Source organism: Benincasa hispida, chromosome 3 (assembly GCF_027475165.1).
Source record: "Benincasa hispida cultivar pf3 chromosome 3, pf3_genome.v1.1, whole genome shotgun sequence".
Taxonomy (NCBI): domain Eukaryota; kingdom Viridiplantae; phylum Streptophyta; class Magnoliopsida; order Cucurbitales; family Cucurbitaceae; genus Benincasa; species Benincasa hispida.
In genome coordinates, this window is record NC_143480.1 from 1,323,875 (window position 1) to 1,343,148 (window position 19,274).

General features: G+C 34.8%; 1 protein-coding gene and 1 long non-coding RNA gene across 2 annotated transcripts; one reads left to right on the plus strand and one right to left on the minus strand.

The window, feature by feature from the left end:
- Window positions 1-110: 110 nt before the first annotated feature.
- On the minus strand, window positions 111-10,420 carry GLCNAC1PUT2 (N-acetylglucosamine-1-phosphate uridylyltransferase 2). Its single transcript, XM_039026518.2, has 15 exons — window positions 9,921-10,420; window positions 9,523-9,577; window positions 9,288-9,439; window positions 7,841-7,880; window positions 6,833-6,925; window positions 6,527-6,639; window positions 6,370-6,444; window positions 5,646-5,685; window positions 5,475-5,557; window positions 5,301-5,378; window positions 4,646-4,789; window positions 2,810-2,877; window positions 865-979; window positions 596-752; window positions 111-417 (listed from the first exon to the last, which is right to left on the minus strand). Exons 1-15 carry the CDS (start codon window positions 10,119-10,121, stop codon window positions 320-322), a joined length of 1,512 nt encoding a protein of 503 aa, XP_038882446.1. The 5' UTR covers window positions 10,122-10,420; the 3' UTR covers window positions 111-319.
- On the plus strand, window positions 9,333-10,502 carry LOC150036940 (uncharacterized). Its single transcript, XR_016528450.1, has 2 exons — window positions 9,333-9,601; window positions 9,676-10,502. It is a non-coding gene; the product is annotated as an uncharacterized LOC150036940 (long non-coding RNA).
- Window positions 10,503-19,274: the final 8,772 nt, after the last annotated feature.

Below are 19,274 nucleotides of genomic sequence, written 5' to 3' on the forward strand. Positions count from 1 at the left end.
GTGGAATTGAGTTACTGTTCGTTTCCAATGACTAAAATATGGGTGTTAATTATGTAAATTGTCCAAATAAATTTATATAGTTTAAGCTAAATCGATAGTAATCAGAAGAATGGTAGCTAAAACCCACACAAATTTTAGATGGTCTTTAGGAAATATAATATTAACATAGCCGAAGAAGTACTTATTGGATGTCACAAAAGCATTAAATAATGCACACTATATCTCACAAATATACGAAAAATGAACCTCATTTTCAATGCTAACTCTAAAATAATAAAGCCGATGACTCACAAATAAAATTTGGAAAGGTTGACTCGAACTAGAAAGAAATTTCACAAGGTGCATGGAATGTCCTTCCACGGCATATCGCTTCTAGATTTTCTCCGGCATACGAGCAAAGTGGTGATACTTCCACGCCTAGGTTTCAGCATCAAACATATATCATATCAGAACTAAGATGTTTGGTTATCAAAATACTTTCAGCTTGGCTCACTGAAGTCCTATTTTCTATGTACTCTAAATCAATTGCTTTTAAATGTTCAAGATAAGATAATGTATGAAGATTATCCATAATTCAAAGTATGGATAAATATACCAGTTGCATATAAGGGAACTGAATGTGTTAGGAATCCACCAGCTGCAACCACCCAGCGAGCATGGAGTCGGAGAACAAGAAGCCTAGCACTATCTGGAGTGTCAAAATTTGACCCGTTGGCATTTTTCACGGGTGCAAACTCTTCTTCTCGTAAGATCTAGTTAAAGATGACAAAAATGAACCTCAGTAGTCTCAAGTATGGTGATAAGAACCTTCCTAAAACAGTTCAAAAGAATGTACATAAGAGAGGAAACAAGAGATGCTTTCACCTCAAATAGTGCAGTAGAAGGAGCATAGGGAAATGCATCGAATATGAACTGCTCCATTTTTAGTCCCATCGTCTGCCCGTGAATGGAAGGAATTTTTTTCTCCGCCAGATGGTAGCTACAAAAAAGAAGAAAATGAGCAAGCTCTTTATGATACATACGAACTGTAGAATCGATGTTAAAACTAGTAGATGGCCTGACGTTGTAGGCCACATAAGAACACACATTGTAAGACCAGCAACTTTCAGAAACTGTGGGATACTAAATACTAACATTGCATCATCTATCAAGCCCTTAACACGGTTATTTATCAAGCAATACCAGGGTATTGAAGATAAATTGTAAACTGGATGGCTCCTAAGCTAATTGCTAAGCCTCTATTTGATAACTATTTCGTTTTTTGTTTTTGGTTTTTGAAAATTAAGCCTATATCATTTCATTTTCTTACCATAGTTGGTATCGATATTAAGTAGGAGAGTTGTATTCTTAGTCAAATTTCAAAAATAAAAACAATTTTTTAAAAACTACTCTTTTAGTTTTCCAATTTTGACTTGGTTTTTGAAAATATGGTTAAAATAGAGATATCAAAGCAAGAAACTTAGAGGTGGACAAGGTATTTATAAGCTTAATTTTTAAAAACCAACAACAAAAAATAAAATGGTTACCAAACGGGACCCAAACTAATCAGATTCTTCCTCCTTGGATATTAGAAGGAATGACTGAAACTACTTACAATTCTGGGAAAGTGAGACAATGTTGGAGGCATAAATAATCCCCTTCATAACAAAATAAGAAAGTTTTCTTATTATTTTGTGTTTGGTCTTCTAGAAGACTAAAAAAAAAAAAAAAAAAAAAAAAACAACGAAAACGAAAACAAAAACAAATCAGAAACTCAGAAGAGAAGTCTTTGGAAACCTTTTTATTTTGCATAAATGAGAGTCTGTAGAACCGATACACAAATGATCAAGGTCATCTGTGAGTGTATGTGCATTTAAATAATTGTGGTTGTGCAAGTTTATGTGCCTCAACTAATTCCATGGTATAACCAGTTAACCACCTGTACATCTGATGACAAGAAACTTGAAGAATATTTGGCATCCTACGTAGGTTGCCATTATAATTTGAACCCATTATCTCTCAGAAGCATTTGGGTTTACACTGTGTCTCGTCCCTTTAACTATTGGCCCAACCCATGATAGTTAAACGTTCTAGGGATCGTTTAAACTAACAAAGGTTTGCAACACACATATGTATATAGATATCAACCCATTAGGCACATAAAATCTCACGATCAGGAAATTGGTGTAATTCCAAATCCATGGTTTGCAACACACAAATGTATCGATGTTTTATGATAGGAACGAACCCAAGAATTTCAAGTTACATACTTTTGCATAAAAACTAGAATTTATGTGCCTAATCGAGAAAAATTAACAAGAGATAAATCTTCAAATTTATTTGAAAAGCTAGGTTTAAGTGGCTGAATATTTAGTTAACAAAAATGTGAATACAGTAAAGTAGAACCACAAGAATAACAAATAAGTCCGAGCCTGAGTTCAGTATATAATTAACTCCATACTAGATTTAAGAAGCTTTTTCATATTAAAAGATAACTAATGTCCAATGTACACCACGTCTGAAACAGAAATATTTCACACATTCTACAATAATTGTAGATCCTTGTTCATTTTCGGATTACTTCAACCTTAGCAATCAAAACTAGAATAGAGTACTATTCAATAATCTAACCGTAATCATTCATTGAGCATTTAATTAGTTCCTAAAATGAAGAATAGTTAAAAACAATAGCAAGGACTATAACATGTTCTAACTAGATTATCATAACCACAAGGATAGAGAATCATCAAATGGACAATTGGAACCTTCCTCTGTTCAATTATAAAATTGGGGGGGGGAGGGAGAGAGAGAGAGAGAGTGTGCTACTAACATGCTGTCCTTTTCAAGACCATTTGCCACTTGGTTTAGAAAATCCAATGTAAACATGTGTAAGCACACCTGAACATGTAAGAAAATTTAAACATATTTAAATTTCATATTGTTAATATTTCAAGTTTCAAAGCATGATAAGTTAGTAGTATTGAGTGCAATTCTCAAAGAGGCTTAAAGATTTTCCTCCATCCAAGGAAAATATAATCTTTGTTACTAAAGAAATTAGTCTATTAAATTTATGAAAGCGTATAACACCTGTTATAAGGAGATAATTTGACATGCCTCCTATTAAGACGTATATAAGAGAAAGGAGCGTGAGGAAGGAGAGTGGGGTAAAGGATGTTACAAATCAGTTAGGAGTGGGTGATGACCGAAAATGTTTACATGTGTTGATTTAAAAATCAGTATAGATGTGGGCAGTTCATTCTTGTTTATAGGGGTATCTTTTTGCTAATCATTTTGTGAGGTTTTCTTGTAGAATAGGGGAATCTCTGGTTGACATTGTGTGGTTGATAAATAAACTCAGTTCTTATCAATTGTTAATTAGAGCAAGACATGATTGAGAATGACGACATGCATGGAAACTCGGATGGAAACTTTAGAAAAAGTTGGGCTGATCTGGGGGTTGTGAAGGAGGAGGTGGAGAAATCTGTGACCTAAATGGCTAATTAAGCCGCCACACACACATATATGAAAAGAATTGCAAGAAATCCACATGCAAAATGGTCTCCTAAGTGGTAGCTAGCATATGACCTAAACGGTTTAGGAAGATATGTATTATTCATGACTTATAGTTTATGCTGGAGGATATTATTTCTTGTATCTCTCCTATATATAGTTCGGAAATATGGTTATATTCAGCCACCATGCACATACTAAGAAATCAGTTCCAACAGCTGCTAGCACTCCTTGATTCACTTCTTAGAAGATTCAAAATTTCCTTCTGTTTCAATGCTTATGGTGGTCGAAAACTCGAACATCTTTCTTTTTCTCTTGTTTCATCTTTTCACTCACTTTTGGAAATAAGCGCAGAAACCTTTCATCACCGAGGGACTAGTTAAATCTTTTAGTTATAAGAATGTTATTCCCCTAAAATGTTTAATCATCCTCACTGACCTCCCCATCATCCATTCATTTGTACGTTAATATTTGAGAAGGAACTTCTCTGATTATAATATTTACTCCATATCCTCTGAGCATAGGAGTTAGTGTTAGATAATTCATGATATAATATTAAATTTACCTTCATCCAAAAGTTTAAACTTTTAGGTCAATCAGTGATTTAAAATGGTACCATTGCAGTGTGGTCCAAGAGGTCTTGTGTTCAAGCCCCTGCAACGTTATTTCCTTCCCGACTAAAATTGATTTCCACTTGTTGGACCTTTTTCATATTTCAAGCCCACAAGTGAAGGAGGGTGCTAGATGATATAATATTAAATTTACCTTGACCCATCAGCTAAAGCTTTTGGGTCAATTGATGATTTAAGAGTTCATAAATTAAGTGGATGTTTTTTTTTTTTCTTCCTGCATTTCAGGAGCAAACTGCTGGGGTGTCTAGGGCGTGTGCAAACTGAAATCAAAACATAATGCATAATATCAAGGATTGAAGACGAAATTTGACTAAATGCAGTATACAAGCAGGCAACCACTTAGGTGTTAAAAAGTTGACTTCATGAATAAATTTTGAGAGTAAAGAGATATTGAATAATTAATTTTCATCCACGCAAAGACAACCTCAAAACCTGCATTTGTAAATAATTGGGCTTGATACCAAAAAATTAGATACATTGAAAGTACTATTTCAGCAAAAGAAAAGGGGTGAAAGAAACATTACATTACTCCAACAGAAACGAAGGCGTCCTGTTACTTGATTGATGGCAGAAGCCAGTGACGGATCCAATTCACTGTACTCAACCACAGTGAGTGGTCCCCCTTTACCTCGTCGGACAAATACGCCAACCTTCTCTTGGGGATATGCCTGAAACCATATGAATTAAAATAAATAATAATACGATCTACTCCTTGAAAAAGTGCATGAGGGCCACCGAAGGTCGGAGAATGTTAAAGAATCTATCTCATTTGGTGGGCATTCATTGGGATTGATGCCAGAGACGTTATAAACTGGACGTGATAATTTTTCACAAGCATTCACCAAAAACTAGATCATATTTTATGTTAGGTTGTTCACTTGAGACCACATCATTTTCTTTGATATCCTTGAGTTTCCAAACTCGCTAAGGTGCACCTTTTACATAGCAAGAAGAAAAGTTCTAATCTCTACATGTAATCTACTTCCAGAAACCAAGTACCCTCATCAGAGTAAAACAATATCTAAAAAGAGATTGAAGCTGACATTATTTATTAGAGACCGACAACTGCATATAGATTTTAATTTAGACAAGAGGCTTCTTAGAGCAAAAATTATAATCAAAGAAAATTAAGACAATTAATCTCCTCCCATATGCATAACAAACAATAAGATTAATTACCTTACGAACAACTTTGGCTGCTGCAGATACACCTTTATCAATGAAATAACCCAAGAATGTTGGATCAGCCACGCGAACCTATAATCAAGATGCAAATTTTTGAAAGATATCAATAATTTTGCAAAAATCCCTTATCCAGCCAGCACAAAGAAAATTCCGGATAAGGCAACTCACTAATGCATTGTCTACTCCATAGCAGTCTATATATTTAATCCCTCTTGCTGACATATCTTCTAATAACTGTGAGGATCTTAAAGCTGATCAACAAACAACAGTCCACATAAGAGGGTGAAAATAGAGTGAGAAGTAGCCAACAACTTGAGAGTGTTAGTTTGACCAGCTTACCTGCATATACCCCTCCATTCCCATCTGGAGCCTTAGATACCTAGATTTTAAAAATTAAAGCGTGATACAGAGATGGAGTTCAATAACATTAAAATCATCATAGCGATAATTATTAGGATCCCAAGGAGATAGCCACCAATTTATCGATATCAATCCAGTATTCATCCACTATATAGTATTGCCCTAAATCCATGACTTCTTGCATTAACACATAGGAACACCAAAGCATTAACACGCAAGTTTAATTAAATGCACTAATGATCACTCACGCCCACTAATGCCACAAGTTCCTAAATCCATGACTTCTAACAAATACTTCTCATAAGATTCTCCCTTCCTCTTTAGTTCATCAAATACAAAATAAGAACTATCAATTTGTGAATAGTCCACACCAATGAATATATTTGAAGTCAAAATAGATTTCCTCATCCAATTCTAAAGTTTCAAGTCATGGCATGACATGACTTGTGCAGTAATGGGATTGTAAAAATTCCAGCCTAAATATTTTGAAACGATCTCCGGTGCCACTTCCTTTATTCAAGAAAAATCAGTGTTCACATTCATTCATTTAGTTCCTTTCTCAAAGAATCAAAGATTTTCTAGAAGAGTCACATACATACAGGGACATGTTGGGCGAACGGGGAAAAGTAGAAGGATAGCGTGTGAGATATGGTGTGATAAGTGGAGATTTATCAATTCATGTGGGAAAAAATTGAAGCCATACCCTGTATGGTGTTTCCATCACAAATCTACCATCCTTGGATATACAAGGAATGGTGCCCTGCTGAAAGAAGGTGACCTGCAATCCAGACATGGTGAAGGTGAACGCTAGAGCAAGAAGAGATAAAGAGAAGAATTACAAGCATCTAAAGGATTATAACTTGATTAGCCTCCAAACCGAAATATTTCTGACTTTCAAAAAAATTGCGAGTGGCCTCATCGGTAAATGGACTGGTCATCACATACCAATGAATTGAAGCAGAACTGGTAGAATCTGAGATTAATGATGTATGTCAATAACTATCAATAACATCCATTGTAATCTAAATTCATCTAAAGTCCCCAAATACACGGAATTAAACCCCAAGTCCGTTGTTTTCAAGCAAAAGTTGGTTACAAGCAGGAGGTCCCAACCTTCAGGGACAAAGGGAAAAAAAAGGTAGATACAATGAAAAGTGAAAACTTACTATCGGTAGTGGCTTGAGCAGCTAATCTTTGAACACGCAAAATTCTCTCAGCTTGAAGTTGAAAAAGTGATTTCCCCGATGGAAGTCCAATATCTAACAATAAGTATATTTATTATAATCTCATATTTGTTTATCTAACAATAAAGTATATTAAAAAGAACTCAAAATATTAGAGTGCATCGGTGATATAAATACATAAACAAATAGGAGTATTGAATTTCCTCCTCCATTCAATGTAAAATAAAATGATAAAAAATGAGGATTCAATTATAATGTGTATGAGAGAGGAGAGAGAGATTTAAGTCATTAATCTTCCTTGTATCTCAAATAGTTTGAAAATACTCAGACATCACTGCCATAGAAAACACTACATAGACAAATCTTTTAAGAAACACTTTGTATGTCAGCTGAGGACCAGAGAATATAACTTTCTTTTTGGTTCTTACTGTAATTGCTATCATGGCAATCTTTCCCTTTCATAAGGTGACCTACTACTTCAGATATGCAGCGTATGCTATTTTTAATGTACACCAATTTTTCAACTCTATATTACTAGTTTCAGATATGCTTATGTCATCATTGTACATTTATACTCTCTCAAATTAAACATGTACGGCTGTATCCAGACTGGGAAACAACTTGCTAAGACAAGACTAGATGTATACGACCAGAAGTAAATAGTTGTTGGTGAATTTACAAAAAGGATCAAGGATAATGCAAGACCAAGAAAATCTCAACAAAACATGAACAACCCTATGAACATATTCAGACGTGTCTACTGATTGAATCATAATTCATTGAGCCATCAACTATTGGATTCTAGAATCAAATAACCACTTCAAAACATTATGAAGATTGTTATGAGAATCAGCAGGTAGAAGAAACAACTAATTCAACAAATAAATAAATAGATGAGTAAATCAATTCTACATGTAAATCAATTTAAATGACACCTCCATGGAGAACCCAGTAATTGCTCTACTATTTAGCGAATATGATTGTACTTACTGAAACATCCCTTAGGATCAGAACTGCCCAGCCGAGTTCCCTGCATTTCAATTTCAACAGACGGAAAATAAAATATTAATCGAGCATCCACCCATGAAAAAAATAAACAATCGTAATGCCCTAGATATGAATCAATTGTAAACTAAATAGATAAACAAGAACATATCTAGTTAGGCAGCTTTTTTGGATCCCTTTTCTCAGTAAACCTACAAAATTCATTCTTCTACATTTAGAACCCTCACTTTTGTGAAATTCTTAGTTTCCCATCTGTTCAACTTCAATGAAAATCCACCACTATAAAACATTATTAGGAGTATAGGAGGTCATTCTTAAATTATAGAAATATTTTCCATAAGAGTAAACTAAAGGTTGAAGTCATTGCAAGAACATCTTCTTTTTAAAGGAAATAAGAATAACTGTTCTCATCTTAAAAGAAAAGTTACTAAGAAATCAGATTCTTTAGAACATCTACATTTGACAGAAGAAATTTTTTTCAAGAAAAATGTTGAGCTTAGTTAAGGCTTCATGTATTCTGTGATACTCAGAAGAAACATTAAGGCCTTCAAATTTTTGTATAAATCAGTAAAGAGAGGAATTTCCCTTCTTCCACCAGCTCATAATTTAATGTCATAGAAGAAGAAAAGAGAGAGTAGCGAAAACTTCGATGTATATGCGTCACCTTTCTCATGAAATTGTATGTGTCTAAATTGTACAGAAAATATTTCCAAACTAGATGATATAACCCAGCTGAAAAAGCAAGTATTCATTTGTTCATTTGTGTGACTAATGCAAGTAATAATCTAGTAGCAGTAGTAGTAGTCATAGCAGTGGTAGAAGTCATTGTCACAAAAATTCATGTTGACTATTCAATTCAAGTACCAGCATAGCACGAGATAGGTTACTCAAGCGATGGAATCCTTCTTAGTTTATTCGTCTCTGGCTCTCTGCCATCTTATATCCTTTAATTGGACAATGAAGAAAGTAGTGCCCTAGACTTCATGTTTAAAAAAATTTTAATTTAATTTATAGGTGGTATTTTTTTTCCCTTTTTCTTTTCCATTTTACGCCTTACGTCTAGGAACTAAGCATCTTCCACAAAGGAGCTGCCGCGAGGAGAGTTGTTTCATTGTGATAAGTGTCAAGTGGAAGTCCCAGTTGGCAGACTACTTCTCAACAAATTTTGCATATGGACTTCTCCATAGGGTAATAATAATTATCTAGATCAATCATTTTCTTAAAAAAGAATAACAAGAATTAAAAAGGAGATGGGGAGGGAAGGATCTAACCAAAAAGAGAAGGATCGCTTAAAATGCATAATTAAATTAGATTGATAATGCTTTATAGTGGAGTATAAAGGTCGACACAAAGTAAAGGGAATCAATGCCGAACAATCGAATCAAGTTTTGCCAAAAAGTTAAAAGATGCCAAGGAGAATTGGAGAACTAACCTGACCACCAGATAAAAGCAAAACAGCCAACTTTCCATCTGAGATGGCCTTCAACCCCGTCTTCCACCATCTCTCTCTTTCGTCAAGGGTTCGCTCCTCCAGCGTCGACACGCAACTCTCTGGTACGGGCTCAATTGCAGCCGCAGGTAGCCCTACAATACAAGCGCAATACGATTAAATTTAACAAGAATTGATTGTTTCGATCAGAAAGAGGAGACAAGAGGAAGATACCAACCTTGAGAACGAAGCGAACATCGAATAATTCGATCTACTCTGGAAAGATCCAAACTCTGAAAAAAAGCATCGACAATCATGTAACACTCACGCTTTGCCCATCGGTGATGATTATCTCAAGAAAATAAAATAACTAACTTCCGGCATCATGCAGGATTAGCAACAATCAAAGCCATAAGCCAAATCAGCTTGTTTAGTTGCAGAGAAAGCGAAAAACGATGAGAAATTGAAAATTCAGAAAACTAGAGAAGTCTCACACACTCAGCTCCCTACTAACTGAAATGCATGAAATGCGAATTAAAGCAGTAAGCGATCCATCTGTTCCAGCAACATCCAGTGAAAGAGAAATGAAGGATCGAGCAGGAGGTGAATTGAGAAGGAGAGATAGGGGAAGTATACCTCAATATCCTTGACAAGAAGGTCCCGCTCTTCGTGGGAGAGCTCGTCCCAAAGAGCAAAAACATCCTCCTGGCCGTAATCCTTGAGTCGCTCAAGCAAGGCCTGAGGTGGTTGTTGAAGAAGCAGCTGCTGTGGCGGTTGCTGCTGTGGCGTCAACGGCGCATTGGCGTCGAAACCAACCACTGCCATTGGCTCCGCCATGAAACAGAAAAAGTGAGAGATCTGTTCTGTGTGGGAAATCAAATGTTGAATGATAATTGAGATTTGGAGTGTCGGTGTGCGTTCGGTTTTGAGCTTTTTAGCTTATAGAAGGGAAGGAGAAATAGAACAGTAACGACGAAGACAGGGGAATCACTCGGTGTATAAGCATAAGCAATAACCACCTGCTAGAAGGTTAAATGACCAAAATGACCTCATTCTTCCATTTCTCTTCCTAATTGGGTCTGGTCGCTCAGCTTTCCACTTTCAACTTCAACCAATGCAATATCAAAACGCTTCTTGGCTTCGATTTAAAGCTAATTTGGACTATTTGTATTTTAATAAAGCAATTATTCGGTTGAATAAATTATAAATTTGGTTTAACCTTCATATTCTCATTACTTTCGATAAATCTTAAATTTAATCTCAAATACTAGTTTATTATTGATTTTTCTAAATCTTTTATTATCTATTAGCATTTTTACTTTAAATTTTGAAAATATATTCGCGTATTATATTTCTTTATATGGAAATTATTATTATTTACCAATTTCGTTAACAGAAAATTGAGGAACTAAATTCAAGACTTATTGAAAGTATATGTACTAAAAGTGGATAATTGAAAGTACGAAGAGTGAAAATGAACAAATTTCAAAGTATTGAGATAAAAATGATGATTTAACTATAAGTAAATAGATAGTCTATTCGGAGTTTGATTTACTATATAAAAATAAACAAGAGTTGTTTTCAAATAAAGAAAAATGAATCAATTTCTTAACAAATATAAAAAAATGTCACTGTTCATCAGTGATAGACTACGATAGATCATAGGTGGTAGAAGTCTATCACTCATGGATAAAAATCTAGCGTCATCTATCACTTATAGATTGTGACATTTTGCAATACTTAAAAATATTTTCATTATACCATTTAAAACAATTATCCAATAAACTAACTAATTAAATATTAAATGCATTAGTAGGGTTGAATCCATCCAATCCTATAAATAAATTAATGCAAAGTGAATTGGATTTAAATTATTGTATTCAGTTTAATTCAACTTATTAATGTCGTTTTTTTTTTAAAGTTGATAATCAAATTTCTGGCTTTAAAATTGATAGGGCATGTACTATATCAATTAAATTATGATCTTTTTATTAAAATATAATAATAACAAATTATGAATAATTGGAAAAAGAGAAGGAACGTGGAAATTTTGGAGATGATCATATTGAAGGCCATCGAACATGATTGGTTAGGTTGATTTAATATTTGCTACTTTTGATTGTTTAGTCTACATATGTTTTACGGGTTTCAAGACATTGTTTAGTCTACATATGTTTATTACATATGTCTACATATTATGTCTTAAAAAATCCCTGCCCAAATTCTTATTTTAAAAACACTTCCCCTTCGAGTCCTTGTAAAATCTTAAGTGAAAGCTTAGAATTCCTCTCTAGAAGTAGAAAGAGAACCTCACCTTCAACACACTCTTTGTGAAGCAGTTGTCCACATAGCCGAAGGGAGCAAAGAATTGCATACCATGACTTGACTTTCAATCTCTATCTTTCTTCTTCTACAATTTATTATTTGTATTGTGTAAACATTGAAAGACTTCTTTTTTTTCAATATGAGTGCATTTTACAGTTGATCTCTTATCCATCTCCTCAACTTTTACCATGAGCAACTAATTTATTTATGAGTTGAGAAACATTGCAGCTAACATGAACTAAATAAGACTTAATCATGCGTTCAACTCGTTTTGTGTATGTTTTATAAAGTATTTGAATAAGTCGAAAGATTAATCTAAGTAGATTAAATCTAGGTTTGAAAAGACCAAGGATTTAAACCTCATAAAACAAGAAGAGAGCATCTTTAGAAATAAAGAAACATCTTTTGCATCAAATACTCATTACATGCATTCTAGAGATATGATATTGTGGCTAAATACACTGAGATGTTGGTTGTAATTTTTGAGTAGTTTGCTTGAACGCATGATTTATGTTTTCTCAACCTTACCTTCATTTATTCGAATCTTGTATTTCTTGCATAGACTGCTTCACTCTCAAATGTGATTTCCATCACATTCATCACTCTTTATTTTAGAAATAGAATAGGATCAATTCATCACATATTTAGTAAACAACTCGCGTTAAGATCAAAACAATGTTTGCCATTGCATATATAGAACGCAATCCCTGAATTCAACCCTGGACTCACCAGGACTCTAGTTAGACTTATACATAGGTTTAACTAGGTAAAGCAATGTGTTAATAAGACAACACATCGTACTTACTCCATCGCATATATAAAACGCATCACATGTCGAATTTGCTTTCAGGGTAGTGGTTTCCACGGCACAACAAATAGGTTTCGGATCTGACTACTACTAACAATTTGAAAGCAAGTCGGTACTAATGTTGATCAAATTCGTGAAAGTTCTTTCAGATCTGTCCAAGTTGGAGCTGCTTGATAGAGCCAATTACTGTCATTGGTCCTATAAGCTGTTGATCTTCTTTGAGCAGTTAGAGGTGGATTATGTTCTCAACATGGACAACCCTAACAAATCCAAGGATGCTACTGCCATACTGATCTGACGTCTTCCAAGGATGTCGCTATCTTCGCTAATCCGACGACCTTCAAGGATATCGCTACAGATCTAATTCATACAGTGGATGTTGACAAGTTCAAGAAGGACAACAAAACCGTTCATGGCCATCTACTCAACCACATGACAGATTCTTTATTTGATATGTTCGTCGTCCAAAAAACTGCAAAAGTTATCTGGAATACCCTAGAATCTAGATATGGAGGCAACGATGCAGGCAAAAGAAAATATGTAGCTGGTAAATGGTTGTAGTTTTAGATGTTGGACGATAAACCCCTGATAAAGCAAGTTCATGAGTACGAAAATTTAGTGGCCAACATACTGTCTAAAGGCATGAAGATGTGTGAGATTCTTCAAATAAATATGTTGCTTGAAAAATTTCCACCATGACTACCGTAACCACCTGAAGCAAAAAAAGAAAGATCTGATACTGCAGGAGCTGATTAGTCACATGCACACTGAAGAGGCAAGTAGACGGAAAGATGAGCTAGATTATTTATCTGTTAATTCTATTAATGCTAACCTTCTTAAATCTTCAAATGTGAAAGACAAGTTTAAAAACAAAGGGAAACAAATAGCAAAGACGTCACAAAAGAAGGGTCAATTTAAGGTTGCTAGTGGTTGAATTGAGAAGTCCAAAGTTACCTGTTATGTCGGTGGAAAATCTGGATATAAATCCTATTAGTGCAATCAGAGAAAGGGAAGGCCGGACCAAAATTTAGTTGTTGCTAAACCTATTCCACAAGCCAATGTAGTTGAAGAAGACACTATTGTTGTAGTGGTGGTGAAGGTAAATTTGGTGGAGAACAAGTCTGATTGGATCCTAGACACTGGTGAATCAAGGCATTTCTGCTCAAACCAGAATCTTTTCCACGACTTCTAGGACACCAACAATGGCGAATGTGTTTTCATGGGAAATTTAGCAACCGTTGGTGTTCTTGGGAAAGGGAAGATTTTATTGGAACTTACTTCTGGAAAAACACTATCCTTTAGTGATGTACTATATGTTCCTTCTTTGCGTAGGAATTTGGTGTCAGAGAGTCTATTGAACAAAGCAAGGTTTAGGATTGTGTTTAAAGTTGACAAGGTTGTCATCACAAAAAATGGTGACTTTATTGGTAAGAGATATTTGTCTAATGATCTGTTTGTTTTGAATGTTGTTCCTGCTACTATTTCCATGAATGAGAATGCCTCCCGTTTTTCTTATATGGTTGAATCATTTGATATGTGACATGGTAGATTAGGACTTATTACTATTGTATCAATTAAAAGGCTTAAAATTTTGCATCTAATTAATATATCTGATTCACATGAAACTAATAGATGTCCAATGTGTGTAGAAGCAAAATTTGCGAAAAAAAAATAATTTTAAATTAATAACATGTAGTACAGAATTCTTGAACTAATTCACGCAGATCTAGCTGATTTTAGAAATACTATGAGTAAAGGTGATAAAAGATATCGTATATCTTTTGTTGATGATTTTTCTAGATATACAAAAATTTACCTTATAAAATTAAAGGATGAAGCTAGTAACATGTTTGTGAAATTCCAAGCTGAAGTAGAAAATCAATTAGATAGAAAAATAAAAAGAATTAGATCTGATAGAGGATGTGAATATAGTGACACTTTCCTTACGGAGTTCTGTGAATTAAACGGTACCATTCATAAGGTAACTGCTTCGTACTCACCTCAACAAAATGGCATAGTGGAACATAAAAATAGAACTTTAAAAGAAATAATAAATGATATGTTATTAAGTTCTGAATTGTTTGATAACATGTGGGGGGGAAGTTGTGCTTCTGCATGTTTTATACTTAACAGGGTTCCTCACAAAAAGTTGGATAAGACTCCCTACAAGTTGTGGAAGAGTTATCCACCTAACCTAGATTACTTAAAAGTGTGGAGGTGCTTAGCCAAGGTAGCATATTCAGAATTAAAGAAACCCACAATAAAATCTAAAAAATTTGACTGTGTTTTCATCGGTTATGCTAATAATAGTATTGCACATAGGTTTATGTGTTTAAGTGATAAATCATTGTGTGAATATAGAGATGCAATGTTTTTTAAGCATGTTTTCCTATGAATAAAGCTGTTGATAAATCAGTAGATAATTCACTCATTAATCAAACTGCTAGTATTGCAAACATCGATCAAATTTTTGAAATCCATCTTTCTAACCTAAATAACACACTTGAATTAGAGCCTAAAAGAAGTAAAAGACAAAGGGTTAGTAAAGATTTTGGACTTGATTTTCTAACTAACTTCTTAGTTGAAAATTAAGGAACTTTAAGCTCAGTAAATTTTAGTTTTTGGAAAGAGGCAATCAAGAGTGAATTAGATTCCTTAGTCATGAATCAAACATGGGAATTAGTGGAACTACCTAAAGGAAATAAACTCATTAGGTGTAAATATATCTTTAAGAAGAAAATGAGATCAGATGGTGCAATAGATAAATTTAAGGCTACATTAGTGGTTGTGGGATACACACAAAAGCAAGGCATAGACTATTGTGATACTTACCCATATGTGACTAGAATAGTCACTATTAGAGCTTTGATAGCCTATGTTGTAATTCGTGGCCTTCTAATACATTAGATGGATGTAAAGATGACATTCCTCAATGAGGAAAGGAAATATATATGATACAACCTGAAAGTTTTGTTGTTGTTGGTCAAGAAAATAAGATTTGTAAACTTACTAAATCTCTTTATGGTCTAAAACAAGCTTCTAAACAATGGTATAAAAACTTTAACAATACTTTAATAAACAATGGTTTTAAAGTAAATTGTTCTAACACATGTATTTGTTGAGGTGTATGCCCTAAAGCCTCCTAGTCATGTGTTAGTTGAATCAATAGCTAATTAGTATCATGAAACTTATGCAATAATTCATAAACCAAAGATCCAAGGTTATCTGTTGTAACTTAAACATGTATGTCGAGACATACAGGTGAATCATGTTTAAGTGATAATCTAAATTGTTTGTAGTATATGGATAAGGTTTGGTGTCTTATCTTGGTAACATCATTACTAAAAGAGACTATTTTTCAACAAGATGACTATAGGTGACTCGACCTTAATCTAGAGTGAGTTGTGAACTCCTGCCTATGAAGGCGATTCTTTTATTTGTATGGGTGAGAGTAGTCAGGTTCGCTAACTCAATATGCCTAACATTTTGGGAATTCATCTTATTAGGGAGCTGGAACACAACTACACAAGAAGGAATTCACTTCTTCCTTATAGTTAGGGTAAGAAGATAAATTGCTTCCTTAAAGGCTGATTTTGGGGCTTGAACAATCAGGCGTACATCGTTAGCTCTCAAAAAGAGTTATTATTCTTAGCTTAATTTGATCTCGTTAGTGGATTTTATGTGTTTATTTCACTATTTTGTAGGTAACGAGCAACCAATAGGTAGAATCAGAGATTTAAAGCTAATCTGGGCTAATTTGAAGCAATTTTGAGTAGATTTTAGTATCTAGGCTTCAAGGGATGTGAAATGACCAAAATCCCCCCACCGGAGTGTCACAACGATCGAGATTGGCCAAGTCCGACGCTAACCTGACGCTTTGAGGCCGTGGATCGAAGCACAGGAGAGCATTCCAATGCTTCCCACAGCGTCGTAATGCTCCGGATATCACCCATCGTCAGCGTCACAACGTCACGCAACGCTCCACCCTAACGTTGTAAGACAGTAGCGCAGCATTGCAATGTTTCTTTAGAGTGTTGCGACGCTATGATATTTGACAGACAAAGGCGAGGCACGCGCGCGAGTGACGTTGCAACGCGGCCTTAAGATTTTCTATAAATATCTACTTTTGCTAGGTCAAAAATATACTGGATATGAAAGACCAAAAAGGCCAAAAAAAAAAACGCAGACACTCTTCATAGAGGCTGGGGAGAGGTCTTGATTTCTCCTTTTCCCCTATGTTTTTAATATCGTAGGTTAGATTTACTTTTCTGGATTATGAATCTGTATTGGATTGTATCCCATTGGTTTGTCTTCGATTAGTTCTTAGATTGATTATTCTTTGTAATTTAATGAGTATATGTTCAATTTTGTGCTTCAATCTAGAATGATGTTATTCTTTAATCTTGCGTGATTTAGATTTGCTTTTGTGTGTTGGATTGATGACCCTATCACGATTGCATGTCTTTGCTAGTTAAATTCAGGCTCACACGTATCCTTGTAATCGTCCATGTTTTGAATTTACCCCTGTAGCAAAGATTAGACTAACATGCTTAGGTGTATAGATTGACCTTAAATCTTTGCATTATACGTCTAATCTAGATTTAAAGAATACTTTGATTATTTGAACATGGCTTTCCTAACATTTAATCAACATAGTTGAACCCTTGATCTTCATGCATGTGTTTCTAGTTCTTTATGGCCGCTAAAGACCCAATTGCATCTAGGAGCATGTAGGCTAGTTAGGGCACGATCTTTCCAACCTTAACTACGGATTAGGACGCTCGATTTGGTTTGAACTAATTGATTTTCGGCCTTTGTAGAGATTGATTAATTCTTATCAAATTGAGTAGTTATGCATGCATAATTCGAATATTTTTTATTTGGCATAAAGCAATGATTTAATTTATATCAAATGGCCACTTGATCTGATAACTAAACGAGTCCTTTACCATTCCATATATCCCTTGCAATTTACCTTTCTTGCATCTTCCTAAATCGAAAGCAAAACCTCGTTTTTACTATTTTTCCCGCAATAAAATCTAACACAAAAAGAAATTAATTCTTCACTTCTCTGTGGTTCGACCCCGCACTTACCACTGTTGTTACATTTTAGTAGTGATAGAAGTAGCTTGGTGATTTAAAAATTTTTCTTTTGCTTCGGTTTGGAGTTAGAGTTGATTGTTAAACATTAAGATCAAATTATAACAAGAAATTTCTAAACTAGCCTCTATTGTGCGAGCTTTGGCAAATATGCAGGTTCAGAATTCACACGACCCTGAGTGCGGATATTATTCTCCTTGGGAGTTGGCTGGCGGCTAAGCACCGTTGCCAAAGCCATATTAATCTACCCACATAGGTATTTCTTTAGAGGATATAGTTAGAGGACTTTCTAATCGCTCTAGTGAGTTTGTACAGGAACGCCCCTACTATTATCAAGAACTCATCCATTTCCAATAGGACAACCTCTATTTCGAATGTGAGGTCAGAGCTGAAATTCAGAATTTGAGTGACCAAATCACTCAAACTGCTGAATCAATTAGGAAACTGGAGGAGTCTTGTGAATCACCCTCTGAGAATGTCGAGATGAGCAATGGAGATATGAGCATCAAGGATCCCGCAGAACCAATGGCCCCTCAAATTTTTTAGCAAGGTAAGGTCTTAGATTATTTAAACTGTGAACGTACTAATGAGTTTTCTAAGCATGTAGGAAATCATTTATAGTCATCCCGCGTCTGTGGCACTGAGCTCGACCTTGTGATGGAATATGCGTGGACCGATTCGGACGATGACGTTTATCTCCTGCCATAACAAGGACGAGTCAGTGAGGTTAAGTATGAGTATGGGCTTAATTTGAAAGAATTACACATAAAAGAGTTAGAGGCTCCCAAGCCTCGCCCTGTTATTTATACCAGTATTCCTCTTATTTTTGAATTTTGCTCGCCTTCACCTCACGAGTTAGTTGAGTTAGAGTCTTTCTTTTTAGTTGAGTCAGTTTTAGAGTCTTTTATTTTATTGTTGTTTTCAAAAACTAAAAATAAAAAATTCGACCTGTCTGGTTCTTTTCAGAAGATGGGAACCCTTGTGGCCCTACTAGGCCATATCGACTCATCCAAGAAAGGACCGGAGAAATACAAGAATTTCTTTGTACCTTGACAGGGGACGGGTCACGTTGAGCAACTGACATTAAAAAATTTCGCTTCCTAGAGGCAGCCAGGTTTCAAAAATATTTTCCTTTTTTGTTTTATTTTATTAGGTTAGATTTTTATTTTATTTTTATTTTCATTTTAGGTTAATTTTTGAAAAAAAATGTCAGAATTAGGGCACAACATCGTGACGACAATGCTGCGAGACAGAACAGCGTTAAAACGCTGCGTCTGTTCCATTTTTCTTCATCTTTTCAACGATTTCTCTCAAACCCGAGCCATCTTTTCTTGATTTCTTCAGCTTTCTTCACCGTTTCTCATCATTCGCACGATTTGTCACCTATTTCGTCCATATCTCCATATTTTTCCCTAGATCTAATGAGTATTTTGTGGGTTTTTTGTCCCTGAGGTCTAGCAAGGTTCTTGAGAATTTTTTCAGATTTCGTCGCTTCAAAGGTAAAAATCTTTAGCCATTCTTGTTTATTATTGCATATTTATAGTGAATGGTTGTAAGAAATCTGTTTTTGCCTAAATTGTTGCTTGAATCTTGTACGGGTTTGGAGATTTGGATGTGGATAATATTGAATATCATGAGAATTATTGGGTTTTTCTACGTGCAGGTTGAAACTTGGAAGAGTTGTTGAAAGTTGGGGGTAGGTTTGGTATGTTGGGATTAAAAGAAGAGTGTTGGGAATTTACCTAGGAATCCAAATT

Bases quoted from the DNA above. Each gene is read 5' to 3' on its own strand.
- GLCNAC1PUT2 (XM_039026518.2), bottom strand. From the start codon at position 10,121: ATGGCGGAGCCAATGGCAGTGGTTGGTTTCGACGCCAATGCGCCGTTG. The intron at 5,558-5,645 runs GTAAGCTGGTCA...TTTGTTGATCAG, and splicing joins GAATGGAGGGGTATATGCAG to CTTTAAGATCCTCACAGTTA. The intron at 4,790-5,300 runs GTAATTAATCTT...ATATGGTTTCAG, and splicing joins CAGCCAAAGTTGTTCGTAAG to GCATATCCCCAAGAGAAGGT.